The 14,165-nt window shown below is 44.9% G+C and overlaps 2 protein-coding genes across 2 annotated transcripts in view; both read right to left on the bottom strand.

Annotated features, from left to right (window-relative positions):
* The window catches only part of LOC142904931 (CD209 antigen-like protein B), a 3,272-nt gene extending 2,335 nt beyond the window's left edge, over positions 1-937 (bottom strand). The window contains exons 1-2 of the mRNA XM_076051339.1: positions 758-937; positions 562-669 (exon numbers count right to left, since the gene is read on the bottom strand). Of these exons, the coding sequence (XP_075907454.1) occupies positions 562-669; positions 758-875 (226 nt within the window). The 5' untranslated portion in view covers positions 876-937. The remainder of the gene's footprint in view (positions 1-561; positions 670-757) is intronic.
* Positions 938-1,735: 798 nt separating this feature from the next.
* On the bottom strand, positions 1,736-6,506 carry naf1 (nuclear assembly factor 1 homolog (S. cerevisiae)). Its single transcript, XM_076051321.1, has 10 exons — positions 6,318-6,506; positions 5,151-5,354; positions 4,368-4,587; positions 4,140-4,266; positions 3,924-4,017; positions 3,758-3,840; positions 3,510-3,670; positions 3,013-3,064; positions 2,844-2,928; positions 1,736-2,459 (listed from the first exon to the last, which is right to left on the bottom strand). The coding sequence occupies exons 2-10, from the start codon at positions 5,350-5,352 to the stop codon at positions 2,107-2,109; spliced, it is 1,377 nt and encodes a 458-aa protein (XP_075907436.1). The 5' UTR covers positions 5,353-5,354; positions 6,318-6,506; the 3' UTR covers positions 1,736-2,106.
* Between the last annotated feature and the right edge of the window lie 7,659 nt (positions 6,507-14,165).

Here is a 14,165-nt window from a genome sequence, read left to right as displayed (position 1 = left end):
ACAAACAACCATTCACACTCACATGCACACCTACGGACAATTTAGAGTCTTCAATTGACCTCACATGCATGTTTTTGGGTTGTGGGAGGAAGCCGGAGAACCCGGAGAGAACCCACGCAGACACAGGGAGAACATGCAAACTCTATTATTATTATTATTATTATTATCATTATTATTATTATTATTAGTTTGTTATTTGTTGTTGTTGTTATTGTTATTGTTATTGTTATTGTTATTATTATTATTATCATTATCATTATTATTATTATTATTATTAGTAGTAGTAGTAGTAGTAGTAGTATTGTTTTAAATGTGGCCATACAACTAAAGCTTTAATCAAACCATGTAAAAAACTGAAGCAGGTCAACCAATGGAAATGTTGAAAGAATTTAAGACTGGTAGCGTCAGTCTTGAGAAATCCATCCTACCAACGTAATATACAATGAAATACACTTCTACCAACAAAGCAAAGGTCCTTTCGCATCCCTCAAGGCAGACAAGAAGAGATTATGATGAGTGTGTGAGGCTGAGGAACATGTACATGAACAGGTGTGAGGCTACCTGTGCAGGTGGGCGGAGTCAGGGCGAGTCTGAGGGTGATGTTGAGGGCGGCTTGCAGGACGCACATGATGCCCAGGGTGAGCAGCAGCAGCCGGACACGTCTGGACGCTGCACAACAAACACAACTAGTGCAGTACTGCTGCTGCTGGATGCCTTCAACAACACGACACTATAAACAAAAACAAGCGACACTCACCCGCTTTTGGAAGTGTCGGTTGTGCGATGGCGCCCTCTGGTACCCCAGTGGGGAACTCCTGGTATTCGCCGACCTGGACGGAGGCGTCAGACGAATCGGACCGAAACAGGACCGACATGATGCTTCTGCTGCGGAGTCGCTGCCAGTCTGATGTCCTACACACACCGACACACAAAGACAAGCAGAGACACGCTTCCTGTTTGTCACTGACCTGCTTGGCCCTGTGCAGAGGAAGTACGCGTTTTTTTTTTTTTTTTAAACATATCGTTAGCCTAATAGCATAGTCGCCTAAGTCATATTGGAAAGTTTTCGGAAAACAAGAAAAAAAAATTTTTTTTTTTTTAGGAAGCACATCTGTGTTTTTTTTCTTCCAAATGTCACAACTTGGCCAAAAAAATGACTTAGGCAATTATGCTATTAGGCTAACGATATATCGAAAACTCTTTGGATATGTCAGCATATTAATAGTATTGTGGCTTATGTTAAAAATATAGATGTGACTAATTAAAAAAAAAACAAAAAACAAAAACAACAACTTTCTGTGAGTCAGACTTTTGTGATTTACTGATTTTAATAAATGCAGATTATTCTTAATTAAATATTTTCACACAGCAGGAGCATTTAAATATTTCAAGAGATCAGATTTCTTTTTTCTTTTTTTTAAAAAAGGGAATTTTGTTTAGTTGATTAAGATGGGTTAGTACGTAGTAGTAAGATTTACCAAACTTTGATTTTACATTAACAAAGTTCACATTTTTCTGATGCCAAACATGGAAGAAACGTGTCTTTTATTTTTAGTTAAAAGAAAAAATAAATATTTCAAAGCATTTTTGCTCAAACGTCCTGAGCTTTGTGTTTCAGTGTGACACAACGACATGAAACACTTGTGCGTGCATGTGTGGTGTTGGGACATGTTGTCGAGAGTGAGAACACATGCACAGCGACTTTACACAACAGAGAAAGAGTCTGGTGGAAACATTGTGTTAAGTTTAGATTTGTTTATGACATGTTGATATTTACAGCACTGATGTTCAAACACTGATAAATACACAACGAGACACACAGTCCTGTCGTTTGCAACAAGCCAAGCTAGTCGCGCGCGCACACACACTTTCTCAAAATGTGGAGGTATGGAGTACCTGTCTTTTGCCACTAGAGGCAGCATTGGCTTCTTCTGACATAATCTGGATTGCATAAATTTCTTTGAAAAAAAGTGACAATAAAAACAAAGGTGAAAGGGATCATCCAGAATAGGGTGATGGGCGACCTGCTGCTGTATTCAAAAAATAGAAGAAAATAAAAAACTTTTTTTTCTCTCCAGAGGCCTGACAGTGGCGCTGGGTGGTCCATCACTGAGGTGGGGGAGGGGGAGGAGGCGGTGGGGGAGGAGGGGGAAGGAGGAGGTGCGGGAAGGAGTTGGGCGACCAATAGGGGCCCGAGAAAGGCTGGCTGTAGAAGGAGGGGGGTGGGTAGTGAGGGAAGGGGGGAGGAGGAGGAAGAGAGGGAGGGAAGTAGACGGGGGCCGGGGGGTGAGGACGGTGATGGGGGTGAGAAGGGTGGGGGGGAGCGGCGCGGTGCTGAGGGTGTTTGTTCCTCCTGAACGGCGGCCTGGGGTGTCGCTGCTGCTGCTGCTGATGCTGCTGCTGATGATGCTGCTGCTGATGCTCCTGCAAGGGCTTCTGGGTAACGTGGTCGGAATTGTCTGAATTGAATGGGATAGAACAGGACGCCTTTATTAAGCCCACATTGGGGAATTTTGCATAATGACAGCAAATTATATTAATTTAAAAGAGACAAAGAAATACAAAACAAAGACAGGAAAAAACAAGATATTTACATCTTATGAACAGTTGAATTATTTACAGTTCCATAGTGACATATAAATAAGTGTTTTATTGAACCTTTGTGAAATGTAAAGTCGTTAAGAGGATGATTTGATTGAGTGCAGCTATATAGCCTGATGGCTGCAGGAAGGAAGAGACAGAGTTTGGCCACTGAGACCAACAGTATGTGTCGGTATGTGTGTGTGCACGTGCGTGTGTGTGTGTGTGTGTGTGTGTGTGTGTGTGTGTGTGTGCGTCTTTACTGGCGTCGTCGCCGGCCTTCCTCCTGGAGTTCTTCAGCTTCCTCCTGGCGTCCTGCTCCTGCTCGTCGTCGCTGAAGTCCAGCACCTGAAGCACAGCAGAGGAAATGTTTACCTTGTCGTCGCCTCGGACCCTCAACACCCTCAACCGCTCACCCGCCCCACTGCTGACCTCTGGTGGCGGCTCCTGGTCGTTCTTCCACGATGCGTCGGATCCCTTTAAACTGCAGGAAAACACAATGTTTTTTTGTTTTTTTCAGAGTTGATGGGTTCACTCGCTGTAGTGCAGGGTTTCCCAACTGGTGGGTCGTGGACCCCATAAGTGAGTTGCACTTTTTTTTTAAACATTATTATGCACGACATTATAGAAAATGTTGGGCATTTATTTTGCAAAACACACAATTCAATTTTCAATTCAATATTTTTTTTAAATTTATATATAATTTTAATTATTAAAAAAAGTTACACAATTTATTTTTGTGGAATAAATTTGAGTTAGAGCAATGTAATATTTATATTATATTGACTTATATTATTAAATACATTTGGGTCGCAACTTCATGATAAGGAATAAAATGTGGTTTCCTGAGACTCCACCAGGTGAGAACCACCGATCTAGCCTGTGTGTGTGTGTGTGTGTGTGTGTGTCTGTCTGATGCTGCCACTCACAGTCTGAGCTGCTGCACCAGGATGTAGCTGGTGAACTCCTTCAGGGCCGGGGCGCAGTACACCGTCTGGCCCTCCGTCAGCCCTCGGCTCCGGATCTGCTCCTCCGAGTTGAAGCGCAGGATGTAGAGCGGGCTGGGCACGGGACCGAACACCTCGAACACCTGGGAGGCATCGGCAGAGCGTTCAGAGTCACCGCCGCCGCGGACCGTTCAAAGGAAGTCAAAGAAGAAGGAAAAGCGCGACGAGACCTTCGCCAGAGCCAGCCGGTCCGAGCGGAATAGGATGCTTTCCTCGGTCAGGGCGGGCGTGTCCTTCAGAGACTGGACCACCACTGGGGAGGCACGGGGGCGGGGGCATCGTGAGACAGGTCGCAGCAGAGGTGACTGATCTGTGTGTCTGTCTGTGTGCGCGTACCGAGCTGCTGCACGATGCTGGAGATGGTCCCTACGGGCTGAAGCTCCGCCTCTTCCGGCAGCATCACGTTCACGTCCTCCACGGCAGGAAGCTCCTGACACGGGAGAGACTCAGTTAGAGGACGCGAGCAGGAGCTTGTTCACCAGCAGGGGGCATTCGTCCTTATTTAATCCAACACAAGTGAAAAACATACAATAAGGGCGGGATGGGACTGACCTCCATCATGAGCTCGTCTCGACACCTGATGGGAGCCGGTTGGCTGAAACCCTCGTCGTCGTCATCGTTGCCTGACGGGTGGCCGGAAACTGAGGGGGGTATGGAGGAGGTGGAGGAGGAGCTGTCGCTGCATCCAGGAGAGGAGGACACACCGTTCAGACCACTGCTTCCATCCCCTGTGTGTGTGTGTGTGTGTGTGTGTGTGTGTGTGCGTGTGCCCTCTCTCACCTGTCAGAATCCTCCGATCTTCGGTCTTCAGCTTTGCACACGGCCCCCTGGGGCAGCTCCGGCTGGGTCTCCTCCGTACTGGTGATGGGGTCGCAGGGGTCGCCGGGGGTCACGCTGATGTTCTGCAGCTGCGCCGTGGTGGTGGAGACCTCCATGTCTCCCCACGTCTGTGAATCCCGACCGTCTGCCGCAGAGCTGCCCGCCTGCGACGTGCACACACCTGGAAAACACAACGGACAGAATAATTAAAGAATTAAAGGACCAGAGTGGCAAATTTTTTTTTATATTCAGGCCACAGTCAGGTGGACTTCCTTAAAAAAAATGGCAACACAGGATGGTAGCCAACTACTCTTTGTCTATGTATATTCCTATATGGATCAGAACCATTCTAAGGGCAGGAAAACCAAATGACTTTTATTGTGCTGTGAGTATACACTGTCATTAATGTATCTATGGGCTGCATGTCAAGCGTTTACCAATATAAAAATCATAAATCAACCCAAATTTTACACACTGGACCTGGAACAACAATAATAAAAGTAAAAATGAATAATGATAAATGAAAAATGAATTCAGAATATGGGAAACATTGTTCTGCTATATATTGCAACATCACTGCATCATTCCCCAAGATATTGATATTTTGGTTTTATTTTTTATTTCTTTTTAATTCATATCATTTTACATTCTCTTGGCACTACTTTTATGTTGCTGTAATTATGCAAATTTCCCCAATGTGGGATTAACCAAGGCGTTCTATTCTACTCTATTTGATGAAATCACCTGCGGGGGCCACTGCTGCTGCTGCTGCTGCTGCTGCTGCAGGTGTGTGTGCGTCCTGTGATTGTGCGTCTGTTGCTGACAGTTGTGTGTTGGTGCCGTCTGGGGTCGCAATGACATTCCCCTGTTGTGCGGTCACGGCCACGTCCATGGCCTCCTCTCCCGTCTCGGCCCCACCGCCGCCGCTGGCCTCGGCTCCGTCCATCGCTGGGGACGATGCAGCAGACATACGAAAAAACAAACAAACAAACAAACAAGCAAAAACAAAACGCTATAGCACACTTTTAACACAACGCTCTGATTGAGGGTGCGAAATTCTCTGAAGTGAAGCCGTAGCATTTTGCCGCCGCCCCCCTAGCGGAGCAGCGACCTCAAGTGTTTAATCAATCCGAAAAGACACAACAACACAGCATCAGTTAGCCTTGTGTTTGCAGCCTCCCGCTTAGACTGACGCCTTGCTGGGAAACCACGTTTTGGAAGAGGAAAGAAACAAGGCGGTTTTGTGGGCAAAGGGATGTGGTGGCTAACTTGGAAGAGGAATCAGTGGCCCTATAGTGACGTCACAGAGGGTTTTGGCCTCACGATTGCAGCGGCTTTGGTTACTGGTAGAAGGCACGAGTGACAAAGAATTTCACACAATAAAATTGGAAACGAATTTCTCAGATTAAGTCTGGCAGAGTAATGACGTCATCAATCAGTCTTCGCGGAAAACAAATGAACCGAGAAGTTAACTGTTACTGCTCATGAGAATGACAATTTAAGGACTGTTGCTGACCTGCTTACTTATTTATTATTCGGGGATCCAAACTCAGAAATACGAGGGGGAAAATCCTCACGGTCTCAAGTCACCATGTTAAGACAATAACCTGCAAAATTCGTCGATATGTGATGTGTAATCAGTGTAAAGTTAATACGCGAACAATTCATCTGATGGAAATTCAAGTCCTAAACTGAGGGGTTCGAGAGTATCGAACAAGCTTCCTGAAAATCTGAAAACAAAGTTTCCGGCCTGTTGTGTGTTCGGTTAGGACGACGAGGGAAAAAGGGAAAAAGTTGTTCTCACTCGAACGACAGAAGAATTGTCAACACTGAACTCCACGCTTGTTCTGGGGGCAGCGGGCGCTACAGCTAGCACGGCACGTTAACAGAGACTTACAGAGCTGTACTTACTGTGACAAACCGGAAGCACAAAATGCAAAAAACAAAACTTTCTTCTTTTTCTTGCTCTTTTAATTCGCCGGTATGTTGATAGCAAGGACAGTTCTGGCTGTTCAAACTATTAACCGGTGTAGTTTCTGAGTAGCTGCTGCTAGCAAAAACTCCCCAGAAGACTGACGATGGTCCATCAAGACACCGGCGTCAACCGCACCATTTCCACGGCGTATCTACAAAGTAAAAGCCCCGTGCAAGGCATTAAGAGAAAATACGCGATAAATGCCACAATGGATCAAACACATAGTAAACATCTTTCTTCCGAAAGAGAGCAATACACGTATGCCACAACAACTACGACAAAAAAAAACGATATCTATGGGCTAATAACTTCATGTAGTTGTCCATTTAGACACCCAACAATAAACAGCTGTATTATAATGTAATGCCACAACAATAACATTCTTAGCAAACCCTAAGCACCCTAAACACTTACACGTTTAATTCTTAGCTACAAGTCACCGCATGATGAATAAATAGCACAAATACACGCAGATTCTTATTTTCTGATTCAATTATTTATTTTTTGCGCTTTATTTTGAAGGCCATTTGGACAGTTCCCGGTGTGATTGACGGTTCACTCTTCAATCGTGACGCAGGCGCGAACCTCCTTGCAAACGGCATGGAGCTCAAGCACGTGGGGTTGTGTTGTTTTTCCGGGTGCGCAGTCTGCTCCTGCGCACCTCACACTCAGCCCCGATGGCCCTAGAGCGCCATCTGCTGGGGACCGGCCTTCATCACAAACAGCAGAATGAACGCCGAAGTTCAACCGCAGCACTTTAGTCAAACAGTTTCGAGTTAAATTCCCACTGATTGTTACCTAAGTGATACAGCTCGATTTCATTCATTCATTCATCTTGTATACCCGCTTATTCCTATTCAGGGTCACGGGGGTCTGCTGGAGCCCCTCCCAGCTGTCTTAGGGCGAAGGCAGGGTGACACCCTGGACAAGTCGCCAGTTCATCGCAGGGCCACATAGACACAGACAACCATTCACACTCACATGCACACCTACGGACAATTTAGAATGTTCAATTGACCTCACATGCATGTTTTTAGACTGTGGGAGGAAGCCGGAGAACCTGGAGAGAACCCACGCAGACACAGGGTGAACATGCAAACTCCACACAGAAAAGGTCGAACCCACGACCTTTTTGCTGTGAGGCGGCAGCGCTAACCACTGCACCACCGTGTCGCCCACAGCTTGATTTATTTCACTGAATAAATCAAGTTAGTTAGATAGAACTGTTTCCAATGATTACACCAATGTGTGCTAAAAAAAAAAGAGAGAAAAAAAGAAAAAATATATGCTGTGTTATTTCACGTTTTTTTTTTCGTGTCCACGCATCAAGGTGAAACACATCACATGTTGGAATCACCTCAGAAACTCACTATTTTTTCCCTCCCGCCCTCATTTTGTGACTCACTGGTGCAGAATGCAGGACTCACACAGCCGTGTGTACCCAGGCCGACAGGAAGTGCAACACAAACGTCTCGCCGAGCTGCCATGACGTTTCCCATGATAACAGCGCCGAGGCCGAGTCCTCATTGTTGAGGCCAGACAAAGGAAACTTTGAGATGTAGTAAAGATCACTCATGGCCGTCACCCAGGAGACAGACGACATACTTCTGATTTTTTTATTTTAAAAAAAGAACATTTTATTTTAGCCATCTTCCTGCTGCGGTGATGTCACAGGTGTCGCTGCCCCTCTGCGATTGTTCAGCTTGTCCGTTTTTTCTCTCGCAGGACCAACAAGGCCACTCAATTGTTTCCTTCGCAAGAGGAGCTGGATGACCTTCGATTAAAGGGACTTTTCATAGTTTTTTTCTTTCAACTGGGTCGATGAGACCATGCAACGTTTAATGCTCCGTCAACAGGGACGCAATTCGATTGTCAATTTTCACGATATTGCCATGGTTTCACAGTAATATTTTGGAGATTTTGCATGAGGAAACCGCGATAATAATAATAATAATAATAATAATAATAATAATAATAATAATAATATATATGTATATACACAGTATGTAGTTAGCTGCCATTTTGCAACACCTTTTTTTTCTGAAGGAACCTTGGTTTGAACAATCCAGTTTAGTGTCAAGGTTGAACGCTTGTGTCCTCTAATAAACCCACAAAGATGAAGAAGGTGGACGAGGGTGGATCCAGGTTTGGGTGCACAGGCCACCATAGCTCACTGGCAAGCTCAGGAGAGGGAGGGAAAGTGGAAGACGCTGTAGGCTGAAATGTTACCGTTTGATGAATGTGGGCTTACTAAAAAATTAAAAACTATCCTTTGTCTATGTATATTCCTAAATGTATGACAACCGTTCGAAGGCTAGTAAAACCAAATCACTTTTATTGTACCGCGATTATAGACTTTCATAATGTATTTATGGGCAGTATTTTTAGAATTTACTAATATAAAAATTGAAAATCAACACAAATATTATACACTGGACCTTTGAGAGGACATATGGTGTGGAAAACAAAACAAGAAAAAGCAAAACTCTCGTTGAGACAGCGCGGAGAAGGAAAAGCTTTGCTGGGAAAAACATGTTTGTTCTGTTTCTTTTTTGGACCGGATTGTTTTATTTCGTCAACGCATCGTGTTGGCGTAGACATTTCAGGAGTCTCTGAGGAAGCGCAGGATTTGTCTGCTGGTCGCAAAGAAAGCAGGTGTTTCTGTTCACACGCACGCACGCACACTCATGTGTGAGCGCACAGACACACACACACACTCACACACACACATAGGCATGCAGCAGGTGTTGTTTGTCTTGTCGCTCATTGTGAAGAGAATAAGTCTCCTGCGTCTTCTGCACGTGTTACCCCAAAATTCCACAAATTCTTGTTTTTTCCCCCGCTGTTGTTATTTTTTTGGTTCACATTTCCTGGACCAATGGACACAAAGCAGCATTACTTCAGATTCACACTCTCCCTCCTTGACAGGCAGGAGTGGATTTAGATTTTAGTGGATGATATTTTAGGCCTGTTTTGACCACCTACCAATGACCAGCTCAGTGGTCTAGTGGTAAAGTGTCTTCCCTCAGACTGGTAGGTTGTGGGTTCCATCCCTGGCCGGGTCGTTCCGAAGACTGTAAAAATACTACCCAATTCCTTCCTGCTTGGCACTCAGTATTCGGGGTTGGACTTGGGGCGGTTAGATCACCCAATGATTCCCAGGCGCAGCACTGCTGCTGCCAACCGAGCAATCAGGGGATAATTGAATCAAATGCAGACGAAAAATTTGGCATCTTTTGGGATGTGACAATGTTGAGTTCTAACTTGTCTTGTTTAAAACAAGTTGGAAAAGGCTACATTACATCTATAGTTCATCTTAATCTAAATGCAAAACTATTTGTGTTGGCCAGAGTGAAAGACAGGTTGTGTGGGCTGCGCAGGTGTGCTCGTCTCTGTTCACACATGCAGAAAAAAGCAGGAGATTTTCAGGAATCTGGCCGGCACACATAACCCACTGCATGGGACACATTATGGGAAGTGTCGGCATCCAGAGCTTTCACTAGTGTATGTTGCCCCCTGCTGGTTACACGGGAGAGGAAGGAGGGATCGGGAGGAGGAAGCTGTGCAGCAGTACAGGGATCCTGAGATGATGTGTCAACACATGGAAAACTTCTGGATATTTTCTCAGATAAACCCACCACAAGGCATTCTGGGTTTTCCAAAAAAGTTGTTGAAAGGGCTGTGGAGTGTAAACAGCCGAGTGTATTGTGTTACGTGTGCAAACACACGGTTCGTTACGACAAAAACGGACAACGAGCCAAAGTCAGCCAATTATTTTCATATCAGCTCAAATTCCACAGACGAGAGGAGCATAGCATTCCTAACACGCACACGCACACACACACACACACACACACACACACACACACACACACACACACTGCCCTTCGCGGGGGGTCCAAGCCATTTGTCCTTGGATTTTTTTGTGTTTGTGTTTGCCTGCTCGCTGTTAATTGGTCGGCTTTGGGGTCATTGTCGTGTTTACGGAACAGAAGAGCCACCTCTGTCTGCAGTGGCCTTCGCTGCGTCCTGGTGCCTCTGTCAGCTCAAAGACGACTGCAACGACACAAACATGTCGACACCCGGCCGGAGTCACGCCGCTTGTTAAGCATCAGCTCATCAGCTCGCGAGCCTGTACGGGAAGAAACACGGCTTCTGTTTTGATTGGTCGGTCGGTCGGTCGGTCGGTCGGAACCAGTTCAGGAGTGGGCAAACTTTTTGACTGGTGGGCCACAATGGGTTCTAAAATTGGCCAATTTAAGGCACACCTGTGCAATAATCATGCTGTCTCATCAGCATCATGATGTACCACACTTGTGAGGATTACCTCAAATAATCTCAGATTTAAATCTCAACATTTGTGAACAATATTTGAGAGAAATGGTTATCTTGAGTGTATAGAAAAGGTTTTAGATCTTTGAGTTCAGCTTAAGAAAAATGGGAGCAAAAACGAAAGTGTTACGTCTATATTTTTGTTCAGTGTGTGTTTTTGAAGCCCCGCGTTATTTAGCTCTTTACTGAAATGACTCTTACTTTATTACTTGCTCACTATTAATCTTTTTTCTTCAATTGTGGCAGGCCGGGTTGAAAAGCTTAGCAAATGGCTCCTCTTTTGGACCGACAACAAAAAATGAAATGATTATTTATTTTAAAAATATCAGCACAAAATTACAAAATGTTACATTTCACAATGAAGGTAATCATCGCCCCCCCGACCACCCGACCCTCCACCCCTACCCGCTAGGACCCCAAGTGTTATTTTTCTCTCACCAGTTTGTCTGAATTTGGTGATCTGGTGGGTCAGTGGGCTGTTTCCCTGGAACCAGTCTAATTAATGGAGTCTTAGTGTCAAGCCGCTAACAAAAGAGGCTTATCTCTGCGCACACATGCTTTTCCCTCTCTCCCTTGCTCCGTGTGTGTGTGTGTGTGTGTGCGTGCGTGCGTGCGAGCGTGTGGCCCAGCACTCTAACCAGCCAGTACTACTCTGTTTGTTTGGTGACTGGTGGGAAACGTGGTTGCTGCAGGAAATGACTTGGTGTCTGAAATAGAAGCAGCCCAAAGGATGGATGGATGGGTGGATGGATGGAGGGAGGCAGGGAGGGAGAATGTGAGGCAGGGAAGGATGGATGATGGAGGGAGAGAGGAGGGCGAGTGGGAGGAAGGGAAGGATGGATAACGGATGGACGGATGGGGCCAAGAAGTCTCACAGAAGCTCACATAATTTCCAGTTACACATCACCATTCGTCAAGCTTTCCCGTAGGAAAACATCAGAATGTCGTTTAATCTAATTGGTTTCGCTTGTTTTCGTTGTGTTTCAAGTTTCCTACAAGCTATTGAAGCAAATTGCCTCCTTCCTCCAAATCCAAACCAGGAGCTTTTAGTAGCAACACTTTGAAAGTTGTTAAAATAGACCTTTTTATGTCATTTGTTTGTAAAAACAATGTAACCAGATGGTTTTCGGTAAACCTGGTTCGCCGTCCCATCTTTCTCTCTCGCGAGCACACACACACACACGCACGCACGCACGCACGCACGCACGCACGCACGCACGCACACACCATAGCCATTGTAGCTCACTTCCGGAATTCCCACAGTCTGACCCGGTGGTTAACAGACATCCGGAGTTTTCCTGCCACCGGAACGTCCAGGAGCGGCTCAGCTCTTCATCCAGTCATGTGACAGCTGCCTGTCAGCGGCGTCCGCCACAGGGCGGCGCCGGCGAGAATTGGAGGAAAACGAGAGATGAGCATTTAATACACATGGTATTATCATAGGATTAAATACAGTCCCAGAGTAGGAGTTTTTCAATCACCTATCAAACAATGCCTCAGCTCACCGGTCGGTGCCACCTAGTGGCCAACAGAGCTTTACAGTCTTGTTGGTGGAGTATTGGTGTTTGCCATTTATTATGAGACTACAAATAATATCCAGTCATGGAGCCCCTAACGTTGAGGAACAATGATTCTGAAAAAAAAAAAAGCCTAAGAGAAAAGAGGCGACACTCCCACAAATCTCCAGGGCGACCCTTGACCTCTGGGCCAAAGGCCAATCAAAACAATGTCAGCTAATCTGTGTCGTGTAGAACTTAATGAGGAGCACGGGACACACACACACTTGGGCAAAAACACACACATACACACACTTTAGATCGGGTGAATGTTCTCGATTCATGTAGCTTCAAAAGCTAAAAGGTGTGTGTCTGCGTGTGTTGTGTTGTTTTACTGAACACTTGAATGCTGACTAAAAGATTCAATTTCCCCCAAATATCTATAAAGTGGCCCCCTGAACACAAGCACACACACACACACACACACACACACACACACACACACACACACACACACACACACACAGTCTCTCTGCAGGGGGTCCCTTCACAACTCTGACTTTCGCCAAGAATGTGTTTAACTAAGGAACAAGTGTGTCTGTGTGTGTGTTTGCGTGTCACAATCTCGGTCTGTCGGCGTGTCAGCGTCGTTCTGAGCAGCGGTGAAATGTTTGAGCAGCGATTGTGACGCTTTAATAAAAACAGCATGTGTTGAAGAGAAAACAGGAAAAAGTGGCTGGAAAAACTCAAGCTGGACTGTTGTGTTGCTGTGTGTGTGTGTGTGTGTGTGTGTGTGTGTGTGTGTGTGTGTGTGTGTGTAGCCTCTCGAGCAGCTACACTGCCTTCACTCGAATTTGCTTTCTATTATAAATTATTAATATTATCATCATCATTATTATTATTATTAGATGAAAAATTAAGGAAAAAGGGAAAAGTCAAGCGGTCCAAGTACCACCCTCTGAGGAACTCCCCGCTGGAAACCATCAAAAAATGTGCTTTTAAATGAATGGCTGCAAATAAGCAATACATAATAATAATAATAATAATACTAATAATAATAATAATAATAATAATAATGATAATAATAATGAGAACTAATATGTTGCCTCCAAAGAGGAGATAAGAGAAGAGAAGAGGAATGTTTGATGGGATCCACTGTGGCTGTTTGGATTCGCTGGGCTGTGAACTGTGGGTCACTGTGAGTGAGGTGATAGTTGAAATCCCACACAGCGGGAGAGTCAACGACCCGCAGTGCAAGGACGCAGCAGCGCTGCTGCTGGTGCAACCTGTACCCCATAAAAAGGCTTTGAGAAAATCAGTAGCAGGACTCAAAGTAGCACAAAGTTACGAGACTGACACACTGCACTTCAGTAAAAATAAAAATAAAAATGCAAGAAAATATACAATATACAAATACTAAATCCTGAACAAAGAAGGTGGGATGATGCTCATGTGACAGCAGGAGTTTTTTTTCCTCCTCATTGCAGTTGTTTCTTCACAATAAAACACCTGCCTGGTTACAATGAGCAACGTCTTCTAAAAAAATAAATAAAATGAAACGAAAAACAAATGAATTAAGCCCCCACAAAAAACAACAACAAAACAAATAAACAAACAACAAAAACATGATAAATCTCTTGTTGAAATATTTGGTCAAGTTGCCACACTTGGACAGCAGGGGTCAGTAAAAAGTAGAACATTGATCAGCACCTGTATTAAAAAAAAAAAAAAAAAAAAGTACTTTATGTATTAATATCTTTATTTTTCATGCTTTTGTCAGTTTGGATGATGGTTTTATTTTGAAAAGCGTAACCCCCCCAACCCTTCCCGCTCCCTCCTGCGTGTGTGTGTGTGAGTGTGTGTGTGTTGTGGAGAGAGGGGGTAATGGCGCAAATTGACGCGAAAAGCGACCGCCGGGGGATGGTGGGGCGGAAGAGAGAGAGAGAGAGAGCGAGA

Source organism: Nelusetta ayraudi, unplaced genomic scaffold (genome assembly GCF_046127955.1).
Source record: "Nelusetta ayraudi isolate G7.1 ecotype Tasmania unplaced genomic scaffold, CSIRO-AGI_Nayr_v1 ptg000134l, whole genome shotgun sequence".
Taxonomy (NCBI): domain Eukaryota; kingdom Metazoa; phylum Chordata; class Actinopteri; order Tetraodontiformes; family Monacanthidae; genus Nelusetta; species Nelusetta ayraudi.
The sequence above is the reverse complement of the archived record's forward strand: the minus strand, read 5'-3'. Positions and strand labels throughout refer to the sequence as shown.